At 38.1% G+C, this 19,855-nt stretch overlaps 1 protein-coding gene across 4 annotated transcripts in view; it reads left to right on the top strand.

Annotated features, from left to right (window-relative positions):
* The first annotated feature begins 10,218 nt into the window (after window positions 1-10,218).
* The window catches only part of SEMA3E (semaphorin 3E), a 263,371-nt gene continuing 253,734 nt past the window's right edge, over window positions 10,219-19,855 (top strand). For all 4 annotated transcript variants that reach the window (XM_023753779.1, XM_023753780.1, XM_006088682.3 and 1 more), the window contains exon 1: window positions 10,219-10,924. In XM_023753779.1, the coding sequence (XP_023609547.1) occupies window positions 10,810-10,924 (115 nt within the window). In that variant the 5' untranslated portion in view covers window positions 10,219-10,809. The remainder of the gene's footprint in view (window positions 10,925-19,855) is intronic.

Here is a 19,855-nt window from a genome sequence, read left to right on the forward strand (position 1 = left end):
AATGGCCGGAGTCACTATAAGAATTTGACTTTTATTCTAATTGCTATGGAGCAGAAAAGTATTGATGGGAAGAAACCTAAACATTTCCATTTACTGTGGTGGGAGAAATAGGCTTACAGATTGAGGGGGCAAAGGAAAGTAAGAAACCAACAGTTCTGTTTTGAACATGTTAAAGTAAAGATGTTTATTAAAATTCAAGTGGAAATATCTAGAAGGCAATTGGATATACAAATATGTTTGAGTTTAGTGGAGGGGTTGACTTTATTGATGGAAATTTGGCATCCTTAGCACATAGATGTTATGAAAAGCTATGGACTCGGATGAAACTATTAGAGGGTGTAATTAAAGAAGTAGAACTTTTAGGAGACAAATATGGATTTGTAATAGAAATTTAACCTTATACTTTTGTGGAAGCTGGTTAACAAGTCTCTGTGAAGCTGTTATCTTCATGTCTGATGCTAGACTTCAAAGTACACAGAGCAGACAGTCAGAAGAGAAGAAGGTTGTTGTAAAGTTGGAGAGGAAAAACAAGCTGGAACCCACCAATATGAACCTGAACCCAATGAGGATAGACTGAAACCCATGTCAGCAGCTGTTGTCTCTGACCTTGATGCTGTGGGTGTCCTGCAGAAGCCAGGGTCCTTAGTGGTGAAATTAAACACACACACCTGGTCCAGGAAACAGACAAGCTGAAGGAGTTTCCTGGGAAGGTGGAGCAGTTGCGATGCAAATAAAAGAAAATATATGTGTTACAAAATGACTTCTGTTTTCCTTCCACCCTCCCACTCCTCCAGGAGTTTCCCTTTTGGCTCAACCTAACTAGAAATAGATATGAAAGGAAATTCTGGAAAAGGTAATTCAGCTTAGCCAAGTTGACACCTTGTAGATCCATCACAGGGGAAGACAGAGAAGAGATGTGGTTATAGCTCTGAATCCTTTGGCACTCAAAATGTTAGCAGTCAGAAATATTAGGTTTTTCAAGGAAGTATCATAAAATAAAGAGAGCATGTCCTTCTTCATTAATTCATAATTATTGTTTTGGCTGCAAAGAGGGTATTATGGCTGAAGTTTTGACTGTGAGGTGTAGGCCACCTATTGAGGAAGGATACGCAAGACAGAGGTGCTCATGTTAGTTATTCATTAGTTAGTTCAGTATTCTGCAACAGCAGCCCTGGACCTACCCCTAGACAGGGTTTATAAGAGGGAGAAATCAAATTTGTCATCTATAATAATAAAAGCATAATATGCAAATTGACCGGACAGCTGAACAGTGGAACGACCTCCGGATGACCTTCTGGATGAAGCTGCTGGGGCTGTGAAGGCCTACTCTTGCACGAATTTCATGCATTGAGCCTCTAGTATTTAAATAACTGTTGTTTTTTTTTGTTTTTTTTTGTTTTTTGTTTTTTGTTTTTTGTTTTTACTACCCACAACCAAAGCTATTTCAGACTAATAGAGTGGATTCAAGAGAAAATCAGAGGTGAACAAATGAAAACAGAGTATAGACAATATTTTGAAGATATTTACTATAAATTGGAACTCAGATTTTGAAGACATTTACTATCAATTGGCTCTCTGGCTGGAGAGTTGAGTGAGGAGAGGGAGATATTTATTTTAAGCTGGGAAATATTACTACTATATTTTTCTATGAGATTGGGGATTATTCAATAGAAAGGAATTATTTGACCCTATAGAAAAGAATAAAATTGATGCAAGGAGAGTGAACTAAATAATGAGAATAACAGAAAATTCTAGGAGAAACATTTAGTTTACTTGACTACTTATTCAGAAGGTAAAATTATATTTGATTTTCATATCATTTAGCTGTTAATATTGTTATAGTTAAAAACTATAGTAAATAGCATTCCTTAAATTTAAGCAAATTAACATGATTTTTAATCAGGTAATAAGGAATAGATGATACGCTATGTTTTTAATGCTATAAAGCTTACTTTGTTGAAAATACTTGGTAAAATAGACTTTTTACTTTAAAGCTTAAATCTTTAACTTGATTTTCACCTTTATTTACAATACACATTGTTGTTTCTTGTATTTAGTCCTGGATAAAGCTTATCAAATTTATTACAAGTATACTAGAGGCCTGATGCATGAAATTCGTGCAAGAGTAGGCCTTCCTTCCCCCAGCTGCCAGCAGCGGCTTCCCTCTGGCATCCGGGACCCAGGCTTCATCCAGAAGGTCATCTGGTCTAATTAGCATATTGCGCTTTTATTATTATAGATGATACATCAATTAACTTTTCATGCTCAGCTATTAAAATATCATTCAAAGTATACAGTTTTTATTGCAATTCCACCTTTATACTTTTCATGCAATGGTAATTGATCTACCTTTCAGTGGTTCTCAACCTCCTGGCCCTTTAAATACATTTCCTCATGTTGTGACCCAACCATAAAATTATTTTCGTTGCTACTTCATAACTGTAATGTTGCTACTGTTATGAATTGTAATGTAAATATCTAATATGCAGGATGCTCTTAGGTGACCCCTGTGAAAGGGTCGTTTGACCGCCAAAGGGGTCGCGACCCACAGGTTGAGAACCTCTGCTTTAGATCATTATGCAATTTGTTGAAATTCTTATGCAATTAATTTTAGGCATAGCTCTATGCACAAAATGTAATTTATCCTTGTAAACATGCTAATTTCTTAATCTTGTGAAACTCTAGCTTGAAATATACCTCTTTTGTTTTGTTCTCCGGGGAAAGACATTGTTTCTGTAATTAATTAATTAAATTATTTATTTATTTATTTTGACAAGCAAGTGGAGTGAAGTTGAGGTTTAGAGCAGCTGATAGTTTCTGTTTTTATTCCTAAAAACATAGGATAATATGAAGAGAACATATTTATATGAAATGGTATCCTTGTCTGATAGTAATAATAATAATAATACAGATGCTTTAGGTATATGACACAGAGTCATAAAATCAGGGATGATTAATTTTAGAGTTCTCCAAACTATCAAAATTTCAGCTGAGTTTGCTAAATTTTAATCAACACATTCTCACAAGACATATTTTTATATTTATTACCTTTGTTTCTGACACATTTATGGTTATCTCTTCAAAATTCTAAGCCTTTTGTTAAAAAAAATTTTTTTTCTTGAATAGAAATCTTCAAACTCTTGTCTTGAAAGTTTTACAAGGAAGATTTAAATCCCTTTTCCCTTAACTGACAACACCCATTCTAACAGCCATGAAAAGGGGCTATGCTCAGAATATAAGGTGCCACATTATTATGGCATAAAGCACATTCTTTATTTTGTAATAAGGAATAAATTGTGAGCATGAACAGATTTGTAATGTGGTTTTGTTTACAACTGAAAACATGTAGTTCCAGTCTTGGCCTGCATATGGTGCTAGTGTTATGTACTGGGACACAACAAGCCAGAACTACAACTACCGGGGAATACAAAGTAACCACTCATACTGCCTGTCAAAAATAATTCCAACAATGAAACAACAGATTCAAAAGAAAAGGCACTATACCTGCAATCCTGCCTTATGAAAAATCTGGCTCATGCACAATCATAGGTTTGCCAAATCATGTGTGGAAATTATAGTAAAGCGAAATGAAAGGTGACATGAAATAATGAGTTTGGTTTTTCTTGTTTCATCTTTGCGATCTCACCAGTGGGTTCAACGTCACATTCTTTTTCTCTATGTATGATATCCTCTCTTCCATAAATGGTTATTTGGAAGGGTATTAAGGAAAAGAAGTCCAGGCGGGGAGAAGAGGCTTTAGAGGACTTCTGCCAGATTTTTTCCCTTGGTCATTGTGATTCCTTTGAACTCTGAAATTCACTTTCATAGCCAAAATATGATTTATTTTGAATATTCTGATTTTTTGTCAGACGCTTCAAAACTTTAAAGTTAGTACTTGTTTCCATTTACTTTAATGTGAAACAGGTATATTCATTGAGTCGATGGCAGCTTTATGATATATAAAATTTTATATCTTTCTGCCAACTGTATGACAATTGAAGATGCTATAATATATTGCAAACTATTTGGCTCTTTTGCTTAGTTTCCTGCCAACTGACTGATGGATAATCACATTGGCTTTATCTAAGTCCTTTCTTTTCTTTCATAATGGGACACTTTTTTTTCACTTAATGCTTACACCTTGGACATATACCCTTTGTCAAGACAAAGTGAACAACTAAAGAAATGATTCAAATAGTTAACAGAAAGGAACTGATTTGGGGTTTCTAAATATCTTAAGCTATACCGAGTGCCTCACAAATATCACACACTCAATAATATCATACAATAAATTACTCCTTGCCAGCTGGTCTGGCTTCAGCCATTGTATCTAAAAACAATGGGGATCATAGAGAAAACCAACAAGGATTTAAAGAAAAAAAATTTTTAGTTACATTGAATTATCTCTTATTTTCCCCCTCCTTCTTTCTCTCCTTTTTTTTTCTTTTTAAATAATCCACAAACTGACCTCGAAAGAATTAGATCACTTTTTTCTAGGAAGACAAAAAATATATGTAGTCTTAAATTCTAGAATGACATCAAAGAAGCCCATGGATGGGTTTCTATTTTACTTATTGGTCTCATACTGAGTCTGTTTATTAAGTGGACTGAGTATAAAATGTTGTCTTTATTTTACATGCATTAGTATTAACATTGTTTGAAAATCTTAGAATCTTTTGGAAAAAATAATATAAACATTTAGTAACTATTTGTAAGTGATTTATTACCCTTAAACTCTTTCTTGGAAACTTTTTTCTTCTCTTATAACTATAACTAGAAATGTGTGTGTGTGTGTGTGTGTGTGTGTGCATTTACATATATTTCCACAAATAAGAGTAACTATGATTACCTGGAAATTTTTCTTAAAGTAATTATTTTCTTAGTTCTCTTAGGAATTTATTCTTTAATAATTTTGTCTACTGCATTTAGCTCCAGTGTTGTGCCTGATTACCAAGCTAAGAAGACTCTTATCAGACCTACTAGCCTTCAAGGGCCAGTATCTGGTCAACTAAACACATTCTAAAATTTGTGCAGCTGACAGTCTATAACCTGAAATGGATGAAGAGTATTCTCAACCATCTGACACAACCTTGGATGGAGAACCTACCTGGTGAGATTAATCACAGAGATTGATGATTGCTTTGAAAGGTTTTTATTTTAAAGCCATATACAGTTTGTATTAAAATTTATTAAAGATAAGTTTCTGTTAGTGTAGAAATTTGAAAATGTCCTCATGAAGTTTTATCTAAATAATATTCTCTGAGAGGGCAAGTGTAAGGGTTGGAACACAGGCCCTAGAGTCTGGTTTTAAACTGATAGTTCTGTTGCTCACAGGCATTTCGCCTCAGACAAGTTACTTAATATCTGTGTTCCAGATTCTTCTTATGTATAAGTGGCGATAGAAATAATATCTATTGCATAGGGTTGTTGTCTGGGTTAAACTGAATTTTGTATAATTGTGCTTTTCACAGTGCTCAGCAAAGAGAAAATAACAAATGAACACTAATCATTATTTTCATTTCATTAGATTGATATATGGTGTTAAGTTTTGAGGATACTAGTCATCTATAATAATAAAAGCATAATATTATAATTAGACTGGACGTTCTTCCCGACGACCTTCTGGACGAAGCCAGGGCTGCGAGGGCCGAGGCGGCCACTGTGGCGGGTAGGGGGCTGAGGCAAAGAAGGCGGCTGCAGCTGGCGGCCGTGGCAGCAGGGGCCGAGCACCTTGCACAAATTTTGTGCATCGGCCCTCTAGTATAGTATAAACAATTCACCATTGGTGACACCAATAACACAGAAATATATGTTACAACAGACATGAAAAACAATATGTGATGGAGGTTTCTGTTGCATTTTTTAAGCCAGTGATAGGAATTCTGTCTTTTTTAGGAATTCTCTATAATCTTATAAGGAGGAATATAGAGAAACCTCTCAGGACTGATAAATTAAAGGATTTTCAGTGTTAATGATGCACATACCAATTTTATTTTTCCATAAAGAGAGCATGAGAACCATTGCTGCTCTCTGATTGAAATCAATTAAAGCCAACACTTGGCATAAAATGCTCAAAATGCTTTTTCTGCTTTTCTTTGTAGTCAAGGACCAAAAAGAAAATTAGAATAAACCTAGTGTAAGTCAGAAACAAAGAATTTGAAATTCTATAAAGTATACATTTTGCTCAAATTTAATGAACGGATGATCAAAATGGGAAAATATAAGGCACAGTTATTGATGACATCACAATGGCATCAGCCAAATCTCTTTCAGGCAGGTGACCAGATTGGATCCTGGATGGCACTGATTGATGGGATGCCACACACAAACACATCAGAAGTGACCTATTTATCTATTTTTCCTCATCTTCCTGAATCAGCGAATGTGGGAAATAGTCAATTCAGACTTCTGGAACCCTTTCAGAGTCTGTGATACAAGGCATCTGAACTGAATGACCCAAAAATGCATCAGCAGTCTTGCCTGCAAAACCCAGCAGTAGTGATGGCAGCCACAGCAGCAATAGCAGGCCATCCTGGGACATTTGAGATGTTGCAGGGCTAGCAGGAGTAGAAGAAGGATTAGTGAACCTGAAATGCCATGGCTGCTGTAGATAAAGTTTATCTTTGGTTATCAAAAGAATCCTCATTATTGCTATCCTGATACTTTGGTATACTAATGGTTTTAATCACAATGTTCTTGAGATGTAGTACTATGTTGTTCACCTACAAATACTGCTTACGACATCATTTTTGTGCACGATGTTCAGGGAAAGTCCAAGGGCATATCCCATCCCATTGTAGAAATGACATAGGGAATCCCTTTATCTTTTACATAGCCCCCAAGTATCCACATCTGTCATTGGCTGCCTTAGACACGTCTGCTGAAGTAGTTTTAGAGACAGATGGGAAGGAATACAGTATCACTGCTTGTTCATGCTATCTGTGTGCCCAAGAGCACGTTCCCCAAAGCACAGTAGGTAAAATGTATGCATTTAGTCAGAAGAGGCTATGCTATGCTGTTGTAACAAATAAACCTAACAGCTTAACATAACATATGTTCAGTTTTTGCTCATATAAAGTTGGCTGTGGGTCCGGGTAACTTTCCAAGGCACTGTCCCTAATGTGGAGATTCAATCATCCAAGATGCTTAGATTTCATGATTACTCCTTTGCTGTAGAAAGAAACAGAAGAATTACTTAGAAGTATTTCTAAGAAGTATCTGCCTCAGGCCAGATGTGAGACATATCACTTTTGCTTACATTTATTTGGTCAAAATTAGACAAGCTGCCAAGGGGCTGGGAAGTACAATTTCATACATATAATCTCCCGTCTTTCTGGGTAAGGAAAGAAGGAATGGCTATGCTTGAGGCCATTAGTTAGTACCATCTCCCATAGTATGTGAGATCATTTTAAGTGGGAGAGAGATAACCTTTTACAATTTTTGCTGTTTTTCACATGTATTTGAAAACTATAAGTAGCACAACAAGCCTATGAGGAAATTTAAGTTAAGTTAAATTTTAATTGCAGATACTACACTATCATGATAAAAATGGTGAAAGTGGTAAACAGATGTGAAATGTTCGAATAACACTGACCTAAAGAAATCATAGTAAAACTCAAATTTTAGAACATACAATTTGGCAATCCGGGAATATGGGCTGGGCACAGGCATCTCGTTTTTTAACAAGTACCTACAGGATTCAGCAGCAGACAGTGTAGGGCCACCTACTGTGAGGGATGGTTTCAGAGGCCAGCTGCCTGTACAATCCGGAGACCAGGGACAGAAGCCACCATGGGAGAGCCCAGAACTCCCGAGGAGTACTCCATTCCCCTTTTTCTCTTACTGCCAAACCAAGCTGCCCTTCATAGTGTCATGTGACACTAGCAATAAAGGGTTAAGATTTGGGATGAGACATTTGACCTGTCAGGCAATACCTTCAGAATTGCCACTTCCCTCCACGCCTTTTTTTTTTTTTTTATGTTGTCTAATGTATTCAAACTGGTAGTCTAGCTCTTTTCAAATCAACTATAATAATATCAACAGGTATTGTTGCTAGTACCAAAGCTCTGTTGTTCACTAAAGCTCTTCATTCACTGTTGGTGGTGTCAAGTGTTTGTTGTTTTGTTTTGTTTTTTCGTTTCCGTATTTTCTAATGACACCGAGTAATCTTTCCCAAGTAGGGTGACTTTGATATCCTGATTTATTTATAATATTCTTAGTTTGCATGTAATTATGACTAGAAGGCTCTTTTACTCTCAAACATACCTTATTTGGAAGACAAATTATATGGTTACCCTGCTTCTGAGGGTTCTTGTTTTATGATGTGAATGACAGATTTGTTGTCAAAGACTCTTCATTTCATTGCCAGGGGCCAAAGTTACATGGAAAGTTCTGGATGTTTAGTTTTGGGTTGTTTTTTTTAATAGTCACTTTATTTTTGGCATCATCTGTGTGTTTTCTATAGGTTAATGAGAAAGGTAGAAGGATATAGTAAGGAGTTAAAGGAAATAAGCAATGACATTGATGACAGAGGATAAACCAAAGCACGTTTTGAGAAAACCAAAGGAACTCATTACTATGGCATGTGACACATTGTCTTGCTAACCTAAGATGAAGGATAACATGTGAAACTGAAGATGAATCTTGGTATATAGCTTGTATGTCCTAGTATATAACTGGCATTCGTAACATTTATTCCTGCACTGATATTTGATGGTGTGAATTCTGTATCCTAATGAAATGGGATACATCTTGCATTGCCTCTGTTCCATAACTGATTTAGGACAGGCACTGTGTAATCTTAGGTAGGATTTAATTTTATGAGAGCAGCCATATATTTGTAATAAAAGTTATATGCATCATATTTACTTTTCCAGAATCCTACCATTAGATAATATGTGTAAAACTGCTATTTATTTTCTGGTTACTTCAATTCTGGAAGAAAATGAAAGAGGATTCCAAAGGTACGGTATATCACATTTACGACAGCCTTTCGCTCTGTAGCTCATCTGACTGGCTTTTAAAATATGCAAGTGCCTACAGAGACCACCCCAGGTTAAAAGTCTCTAACTACTTCATGGTCTCTTTACTGTTAAATAATGTTTAGAGTTTGTAATCTTTTGTAGATCTGGGAAATCTAATTATTTATAATACCCAGTGACATTTACATTTTGCTAAATATACTCTGCTTTTTAATAGACTATACCATGCTTAAGAAAATGGGTAGAGCATGCCAGGCTCTACATTTGCTTGTATAGAATGCAAAATATCAGGGTAACACATGATTAAAAAAGACAACAACATACCTCTCAAAGAAGTCTCCTTAATCATTATCATTTAAAACACAGAAGAAAAAAAGTAATCACAGTTGAAGGTTGTTTACCCTTTAACTCTCAACTCTCAAATCAAATATCTATTTAAGTTTATTGGTATCTCAAAATAATCCCATTCATTTCCATGCCAACAGCTAGAGAGTGTTTGGTTTCGTTTTTGAGATTGATTGAAAGTAGATTGTAAAGTTGACCCATGTGTTAAGCTTATTTACACAAAGTAGTGTCTAGGAAAATAAACTCTGAAAGTGCATAGCAGTTGAACCCTATGGTATGTCACATCCTGAGTTTCCTGATACCTGCTTTTTGGGGAGTCTGTTGGTTAGAGAATCTCAACTTTACCATAGTTACCTTATCTAGGAGCAAAGTACTTGAAAATGGAATTATTCTTAAATTGGAGATAAAATGTATGATTTGCTTTGAATTGATCTGAAGAATTTGCCTCAGCAAAATAATTAGTTCCTGCACATCTATGAGAGAGAACATTTTTTTTTCAGGTTCTTGAAACACACTTCCTTTATAAGAGTTGAAAGTAACATTTGTAAGATGTCATCAATATAAAAAGCCATAAATGTAAAAAAAAAAAAATTCAGCGGAAACTCTAAAAAAAAATCAATTTTGATACTAGATGGTGACCAATGGAGGCCTTAGAGTGAATTTGTATTTATTCAAGGGTTACTCTTGGTGACTGGGCATTTACAAGCCCTCCCTGACACAACATCCTCTTCTGTGACCTATTCTGAAACCACCCGCCTGTTCTATACCATTCTCCCTCCCGACCCCCTTCCCCATCACTGGGCGGACTTGCCTCCAGGCGGAGGGAGTGGCGGGCCTGACACCGGGAGGGCGGGGGGAGCGGGGCACGTGCAGCAGAAACACTTCCTAGAAAACAGCCAGCACGCTCAACCCTGCCTGAACTTTCCCCGCAAACACGGCTCAGCTCGCTGACAGCTCCGCATCCCTGCAGGGTGGATCGGCAACTCCTGGTGGGAATGGCACATCTTGTTTTTAATTAGCAGGGTGAAAGGTGAATGAAAGCGAGCTGTTTGGCAAGTCGGTGCAAGAGGCGGACTGTGAGAGGCTTCGGGGAGCCGGGAGAGGAGCGCTCCCCGGAGGAGGAAGGCAGTGCGTGTGCCGGGGGCTCCTGGCTGAACCAACTGCTTGCAGAAGTGACTGCAAAACCCAGTTTCTCTCTGGCTCGACCGCGTCGCTCCCGGAGAGAGCGCAGGGCATGGCTCTGAAGACTCGCTCCTTGGAATGTCCTCTTGCTCCGGGCTTATAAACAACTGTCCGGGGGGAAAGAAAGGTTTTGCATATCCAAATACCGCCTGACAAATGGCACTTTGGGACTGTGCTTTCTGATGACAAGGCGTGCGATTTCTGACAAAGCCTCTCCCACGCTGCCCCCGGAGGGGAGTCCTAAGTGAAACTCAGACCGCCTGCCACTGAGGATCGGAGGGCTGGCCGGGGGAGCGGCAGCATGGCATCGCCCGGCTCCCTTCTCACCTGGCTCCTGTGGGCTTACTTGCTGGAGCTCTGGACGGGAGGGCACACAGCTGACACCGCTCAGCCCCGGTTACGCCTGACCCATAAAGGTAGGTCGCCTTTTCAGATCCTTTCGATCAAAAGAAATAAAATTCAAGTCATTCCACATAGATCTCTGGTTTCACAGACCCTAACATGCACCTGAGCAAGGATTGCAAAACTGACTTCGGATTCTGGGTACTGATCATTGGTCTGTCACACTTGCCAGGGCTGAAGGGAAGGTAGTGCACAATCACGTGCCAACTTCCAGCTGTTATTTTTGTCTTGTAAGTATTAGGTTTTGTTAGTGAGAACTTCACTCACCAGCAGACACCACAGAAGGGGGGAGGGATCAAGTTGTTAATAGCCTTGAGGGGCTGAATCCACCAAGTTATTAGTTGGTATCTAAATACCAATTTGGGGAAAACAAGGGCTTTAGAAATAGAGGTGCAACTGGTTTTGTTGTTTTGTCCATAATGGGGAGAGGAGGAGAAAATTCTTGAGAAGCAAAATGATTTCCTACTCAGGATAACAAAGTGCTGTAATTGAAATGACTAACAACTGAAATGAATTAGCTTTCTTGTTGAATTAATTATTAGAATTTTTTTGTGTGTGTGGCAAAAAAATAAAAATAAATCCAGAGTTTATCTGCAATTCTTGTAAACTGATATCTATTGGTTAAAATATTAGAGACTATTCATTAGTATCTATTCTTTTTAATATAAGTTCATATTGCTTACCTGCTGATCTATCAGAGTGCTTAAATATTTTATTGTGCAACTATGTCTTTTAAAGCAGCTTTTAGTCATAAATAAATGATCAAACAACAGCTTTTGCATCAGGATCAGTAAAAGCCAGTCATGAATAGATTTGGTGATTCTTCCTTAAAGAAACAAATAAATAAGCAACAAACAAAACCCACACTCTGAGAAAGTGACTTTGCTGACTTAAAAGAAATTTGGAATAAATTTTCAGAAAATAAGTATTTATTATTACCAACCCTTGAGACAGATAATAGATGCAACAACAAGAATTACATAAGAACCATTTTTCAATTGTGTAAGCTTTCAAATTGCCTGTCCCCTCCCCTCCCCCCTTCCCCCACCCTCCCTCCTTGTAGGAAGAACAGAAATCTGTATTTTTAAAATAAAGGTGTAATGTTCATCAGTAGGAGAAACAAAAAGGAAGGCCTGTCTCAGTTTTAAATGACATGATTGATCTTTTTGTCTTTTAATGTTGACTATAGAAATTTCTCATTTTTAGAATAGCTAAAATCTGTGGATTTTTTTTTTAGTTTAAATAGATTTCCTATAACACTCTCCAGTAGGTAATATGAATTTAAGAGACACATTGACACTAAATTGGTAAACTATTTAAAATACAGTGTTTAGCATTAGTATACATCATTTGATTTGGGAAGATGTATCATGGTATGTATCAAAATGCATATTTCTAGGAAGGAATGATCAAATATATCCATATGTAGAAATTTGATGTGATGGAATATGAACAAGTAAGGATGTCAGAAAAAAGCATAATAAATGGATTATTTTTCTTATGTAAACAAGTGGATAAGCTGTCAGTTTTGGCAAGCTACCATTTCTGCTATGCCTGGAATTAACATCATTATTAGGGTTCTTATTTTTTGATAGATCAATATCAATATGTTTTCAAAGAAATCTCATTATAATAGTTCATTAGAGGGATACTAATTTGGTCAGAGAATACCAAAACTCTCTAATGCAATGAAATGCAATGCATAATATAGTTATTGGGCTCACCCTCACTCAATCTCTCCTAATCAAAGGAATAACTGAAACTTATTGTATGAGTTGTCTTAAATGGTGTGGGAGTAGAACTGCTAGTATCTATGTGTACACTAGACTGAAAACTCCCACAAGATTTCCCTTTGGCTTCACTGACACTAGCTGAATAGGTGCAATATTGTGCTTTTATACAAAGACAGTGTTAAGGTTGCCTGAAAATAGAATTGTTCTCACCTGTGCAGTTTAGTTAGCAAAGGCAGCTGCGAGATCACACTGTGGATGCAGCAGCAAATGCCTGCTGCACCACAGGTGCCTCTGTGAGAGGGAAAGCCAATGAACGACCAGAGCAGGAATGTGCAGTCCCATCAATGAAGTATGAAGAGCACATTTACCTGTCTACACTCTGGAATTCAATGGACATTTAGAAGTATCTGAAAATTAAGAGAATGATATTTCATAGTATAATCTCTTGCTACCTTAAATGATATAAAAATGGTAACATTTCAGTAGTTGATGAATTAGGTGCTTAATATTATAAGCAGGTGCATGATCCTTCAACATAAGAGGCACTAGATACAAGGAACGTAGCACCTCTGCTCTGCTGCCTGACCCCACCTGCCTGGGGGTGGCCTACGGGGTTAATCTAAGGATTCACTTCATAGCTGTGGTCTAGGCCATGTCCGAGAAGGACAAGCATTTTTCTTGTATCCTTCATTGTCAAGGTGATTTTTGAAACCACAAGCCTAGTGTCTCTTCCCGAAGAGTCATATACAAAGCTTATATAATATAAAAATATATTCAGAAAAAAAGCCCAAGAATTCTCTTTTTCTCTCTTCTCTACCCATCTCTATCTTTGAAAGTGGCATGTTCTTAAACAGAGCTTGAGAAGAGACCATTAGGACTAAAAGGGGGGAGGAGGCAAAGAATGGGGGAGCCAGGGCAGAAAGTTGGTATCAGATATGAAGCATCTTCTATCTACTTCCCACTGCTCTCTGCCCACATTCCTCCCTCTTTTTACTGCATACACCCTCTACTCAACTCTTCAGTAAATGTGCTAAAATAGGGCAAGGCTAGTGAATAAAAAGATGAGATATTTACTCTTGTTGGGGAATTGCATATATCTTTTTAAAAAAATATTTTTTATTGATTTCAGAGAGGAAGGGAGAGTGAGAGATAGAAACATCAATGATGCGAGAGAATCATTGATTGGCTGCCTCCTGCAGGCCCCACACTGAGGATCCAGCCCACAACCTGGGCATGTGCCCTTGACCAGAATGGAACCTGGGACCCTTCAGTCTGCAGGCCAATGCTCTATCCACTGAGCCAAACTGGCGAGGGCCATATATCTTTTAATGTATTGTATAGGTACAAGATAAATGGAGTTAACAAATAAAGACATAGCAAGGATTGAAATGGCAGGATTTTTTGTCCTGCTCTGTAAGAATTTTCAGTAATAAAGATGTGAGCGAGATTAACAGCAAGCATTTAAAAATTTATGAATATTTAAACATTATAGCCAACTTTATAGCACATACCCTACAGAGGCTAATATTGATGTAATTAATATAGATTTATACTATTCTGCCCCAAGAATTTCCTTGAAAAATAGCTATGATCCCCATGACAAAAATGAAGGAAAGGGGGAATAAAGAGAGAAGAGTCCTGGTGGATTCAGCCACTTCCCTCTGTTGATGTCTGCTCTCTCCTTATCTTTCACCATCCTGCATTAATGAGGTTACAGGGAAGACAAAAATAACCTTCCAGATAATGGAGCTCAAAGAAGAAAACAACAAAGGAGCAAAGCCGCATGTCATAGAAGAAATCCCAATGCACACGGAAAGCCCCAGAAATTCAATCAAGGGAGGTTGACAAATGGGTTGGTGTTCAAAGCCCCAGTAAGGAACGGCGCGATCCCAGAAGCCAAGGGAGAATGGCTGCTTAAGCAGAGGATGTTCTCCCAGGAAGTTCAATGAAAAGATAGCTAAATAAAGGCATGGATATGGCAGGAGACCATTCCTGAAATATGCAGCCATTATAAATGTAGATTTGAGCATCGAATATATATCCATACATATCGAAAGTGCGATAGAGAGTGTTAGTGTATATGGATATTATAAGCAATTAATACAGATTTCTCGTGGCTCAGAGAGCTCAGAATTTGAAGTCAGACATCTCTACTCTAGCTCAAGTCCTTCCACTTATACTAATGGTAATTGTGCTTCAGCTTCCTTAATTTGAGAACAGGGATAGTGATGATGCTTTCCCTGTGCATCTTACTGGGTTTCTGAGAGAATTAAATAGAGCAACAATATCTGTGAAAGCAATTTATAATCTAAAAATTACATTATTAATGTTTCCTGAAGACTGCTATAAACTGAGAAGGTTGAAAAGAAGTGTGTCCGACAGAGAAAAACCTTTGGGAATGGCATGAGTTTGGATATCAATATATCCGGTGTGGCTCAGTTGGTTCAGCATCATCCTATGTACCAAGAGGTCACTGGTTGGATTTTCAGTCAGGGCACATGCCTGGTATGTGGGCTTGATCCCCAGTAGGGGGCATACAGGAGACAGCCTATCGGTGATTGATATTTCTCAAAGATGTCTGTCTCTCTCCCTCTCCTTTCCTCTCTCTCTTAAAAAGTCAATAAAAATAAGTGCAAAGATAATGCTAATATAGAAGACAGAACTTGGTCTTAATGAGCATAAAATGTATGGTTTCTCTTGATAGATTGCATTCACTCCAAATTCCATTTTCCATCCCTTTGGCCTCTAGATATAATTTAGAAGATGATTATATCACCTGTGCATTTTTGCAAGATTCACAGCCACTATTTTTTTACTATAAAAGTGTGCATAGCCTGGCCGGTGTGGCTCAGTGGTTAATTATCAACCTATGAATCAGGAGATGATGGTTTGATTTCTGGTTAGGGTATATGCCCGGGTTTAGGGCTTGATCCCCAGTGGGGGGTGTGCAGGAGGCAGCTGATCAATGATTCTTTCTCATCATTGATGTTTCTATCTCTCTCTCCCTCTCCCTTCATCTCTGAAATCAACAAAAATATATATATATATTTAAAAGTGTGCATATATTCATTTATTATTCACATTCACTTTATATGATGTGTTTTAGAATTTTTTATTTATATGGAAAAAATTGAGATAATTTTAGAAGAAGGACAATGGGGGGGGGGGTATATATAGATATATATATATATATATATAATATATATGTTTTGAACGATCACACTGAAGGCTGTGGTATTGTATATCTAGGGCAAATAAAAAAGAGGCAGTGACTGAGCCAGTTTTTCCTGACCCAGCTCATAGCTTTGTTTCTCCAGCCAGTAAGGAGGTAGTATCAATAGTGACATTAGTCACACATCTCTGTGTGGTTAATAAATAAAAACTGGTCATAAGGCATGATTCATAAAGAAAGTAGTTAAAATAGGACCCAGGAGTAAATATAAACTTTCACGCCCAGATCTCCATTAGGGAGAATCAGTGAGAATTAAGCAGTGTATTTATTAGAAAACAGCTTTTTGGTGTTTTGTTTTGTTTTTTAAGCCACAGGGTAAGATGAAAGAAATTACAATATGTTTTGTTGAGTTTGGTTTACACAGAATATACATTCTGTAGAAGAAATCTATGTAAGAATTTAGATAGTGCTGTTCTTTGTATTTTTATATTTGTTAAAGAAAAATATTGCCTGTGCATCACAGAAGTGTTTCTGGATATACAAAAGCCTCTGAATGGCTTTATGATATATTTAGTTCTTATTTGGATGTTGGGTATTACATTGGGAAAACAATTATCCTTTAGCATAGAAACAGGGTGAGGGGAGGTCAGAGTTAAGAAAAGCAGTAAGTGGAATTTATAAATGAACTGGGCCAATTCTGGACTAACAATAATCTATAATAATAAAAGCATAATATGCTAATTAGACTGGACAGCCAAATGACCTTCTGGATGTCATTCCAGACATCCTTCCAGACAAAGCTGCAGTGGCGGGGGCGAGGCAGAGGTGGTTAGCGGTGATCAGGCAAGCAGGTGAGCAGTTAGGGGTGATCAGGCAGGTAGGCAAGTGGTTAGGGGCACTCAGGCAGGCAGGCGAGTGGTTAGAGGCGATCAGGCAGGCAGGCAAGCAGTTAGAGGTGCTCAGGCAGGCAGGCAGAGGGGTTAGGGGCAATCAGGCAGGCAGGCACAGTGGTTAGGAGCCAGCAGTCCCGGGATCCCTGTGGGATCGGGCCTAAACCAGCAGTCAGACATCCACTGAGGGGTCCCAGATTTTGAGAGGGTACAGACCAGGCTGAGGGAACCTCCTCCCTGTGCATGAATTTCATGCACCAGGCCTCTAGTTTAGTATAAAATCATTTCTTAAAAATGTTTTGAGGACAGTGTCCCATCTATACTAATCTATAATAATAAAAGCATAATATGCTAATTAGACTGGACATCCTTCCAGACGTCCTTCCTTCCAGACAAAGCCGCAGCGGGCAGGGATCACGGCAGAGGTGGCAGAGGCCCCCGGCCGTGGCGGCGGCAGGCAGGGGCCAGGGCCAAGGCCCTTACATGAATTTCGTGCATCAGGCCTCTAGTATATAATAAAGAACCAATACTTCTTTGACTAATCAATATATGCAACAATCATGTTGTTACAATGAAATATTCTGTCAAAAATTTGTGCTGCCATATTATTATTTTGCTGTCCTTGTTGGCTTTGTTACTTAGCCTAAGAGCACTTCATGGGGAGGGCCTCTCTTTCTGTATGGGATCAGATCACTCGGTGGCCTCAGTTCTATGACAACATAATAAGGCTCCAAACATCAAATTGGTCATTGCTGGTGAGAATGATCGTTAACCATCAGTTGAGCCAGTTGTATTTCATCAAAACTATCTACTGGAGTCATCATTGGGGGTTCTTAATAAAAGAGCATGTAGGCACTGACTCCTTCGTCTTTTTGTGTAAAACTAGACAGTGGTTTAGTAGAGGAATTTAGTCAGCAGGAATCCAGAAATGGCACTTTGCATGCACCATCATACATAGCCACTGCAGTGTTAAAGCGCTCTTGTGAGTTCATTCTCAGAGACATAAAATAAAACATAACGGAAATTATACCACTTCAACATTTCCCAAAAGGTGCATAGTGAAGATTAAGATTGTCTTCTTGGTTTCGATAGACAGGGCCAACAGTTGCTAGTAGTCTTTAGTACAACACCTGACACTTTGGAATATTATATAAATTATACAAAGGGTGATGATTATTTTAATGACTTTTTTTCACAGTGGGGTTTTAAATAACATTTGAAGTATAAGATAAACTATAAATATCAGTATTTTTTATACTCGGGATAAGGTTGATAATGATAAGACTGGATATTTTATAGGCTGGCTTTTCTGGACTAGGAATGAAAAGGATATGTTAATACCACATTTGAGCCAAGTGTGACAGTCTCTGATATTGAGAGAACATTTTCTGTCAAAGAACGTGGTGATTTCAAGAACCAAAATGTCCGTGGAATTCATAACTTGATTTCATAGGACCATGGTGGTGGCTAAGGCAATTTATGACTCAAGTTTTCAGCTGCCTTCGTTCTAATGGCTGGTATAGAATCCTCCCACTAAGTGGCCCCATTTCCTGGTAATCTTGTCTCCACTATTAGTATAGGGAAAATAAAGGAGAGAGAGAAATCCATGATTTGCCTGATTTCTGAGGTTTGGAAATGTATTTCCACTTCTTTCCCTGGTAACTAAACTCTCAGATATCACTGCTCTCTGCTCAGAGATTTAGCTCACAGCCTTGGCAAAGTGCATGTAGAAAACTAGTTTAGGTCCAGGTATTATGGACAAAACACTCACATTCTAATTTCAATGCCTAAAAACTCTAGACTTTGGATGAGGCATACCTAATGTGAATCTTGCTTCTGGCTGTATGGCCTGAGCAAGTTACTTCTCTTTCCTGAGTATAATTTTCTCATCTTTAAAATGGGGAAATATATCACTTGCAGCACCCTGAAAGGATTACATGAGATAATGCAAATTTCTGTGGCAAAAACTTAACCCTTCGGAAGCTTTTCTTAAGATACTCAATGAATCAGAAGAGGTTCGGAGAGAATTGGCCTACTCTGCTCTCCTTCTTTAGTTAGAAAGCAATCATGAGTTAATTATTAATTTGTAATTTAAAACAAGGGAAGATCCTTCATCATCAGATTTTTTTTTTTTTACTTGAAAGCAAAGATGTTTCTTTTATGAAATCCAGCTCCTGATGGAATAGCTAACTAGAAAGAACAAGGGATATTGGCATCTCTCATGGCTGTAAGTTACTGTAGAATTTTGTTGATAATTTAAGGAGAGGTAGAACTTGGATGGAACCTTGGAGACAGCAGACCAAAATCGCAAAGTAAACAAGTTACTAACAAAGGTAATTGTAGACCCTGCTTTGTGAAGCACAAAAGAAGGAATATTACTAAAGCCAGACCACCCTGTAAAAAGTTAAACTAAACAGTGGCCTACAGCTACTGGCCCAGCATGTGGTGTTTGCTTTGAAAGTGAAAGAAAGCTTTCTGCTCTACCTTCCCCCTGACAAACAGGTAAGATGCCTGGTGCAGGGCACAGTTCCTGACACTTTGTAGGTGTTCAGTCAATGCTATTAAGTGGGTATATGACTAAAACAAATGATTTCGAGCAGTGTCTTTACAGGGAAATCTGATGGGGGTGGGGTGAAGAGTACCAAGGGAACTAAGGAATCCCAAACAACTATTTATGGCTCCTTTGGTAAAACATACATTTGGAGAAAGGCTAGGGCTTTCTCCGCCTATTCACCATCATGCCCCTCAGTGTTCCATTGTAGTGAAGCAGCGGGGGCCTCCAGACATCCTCCCGACACACCAGCCATATTCTCTCATCTGCAATCAGTGTTCTTTTGTTGTGGTTGCTTTTAAATCTACCCCCCCCTGCCCCCCAATTTTTCAAGACTTTTTTTTTAGAAGTTTTAGGTTCACAGCAAAATTAAGAGGAAGAAACAAAGATTTCCCAAATCCCCCTGCCCTCACACATGCATAGCCTCCCCATTATCAACAGCCCCCACCAGTGTGACACATTTCTTACAATGGAGGAACCTACATTAACACATCTTAATCACCCACAGTCCCTAGTTGATCTCAGGGTTTAGTCTTGGTGTTGTACATTCCATAGATTCGGACAAATATGTAATGACATGTACCCATCTTGATGGTATC

Source organism: Myotis lucifugus, unplaced genomic scaffold (assembly GCF_000147115.1).
Source record: "Myotis lucifugus unplaced genomic scaffold, Myoluc2.0 scaffold_51, whole genome shotgun sequence".
NCBI classification, from domain to species: Eukaryota; Metazoa; Chordata; class Mammalia; order Chiroptera; family Vespertilionidae; genus Myotis; species Myotis lucifugus.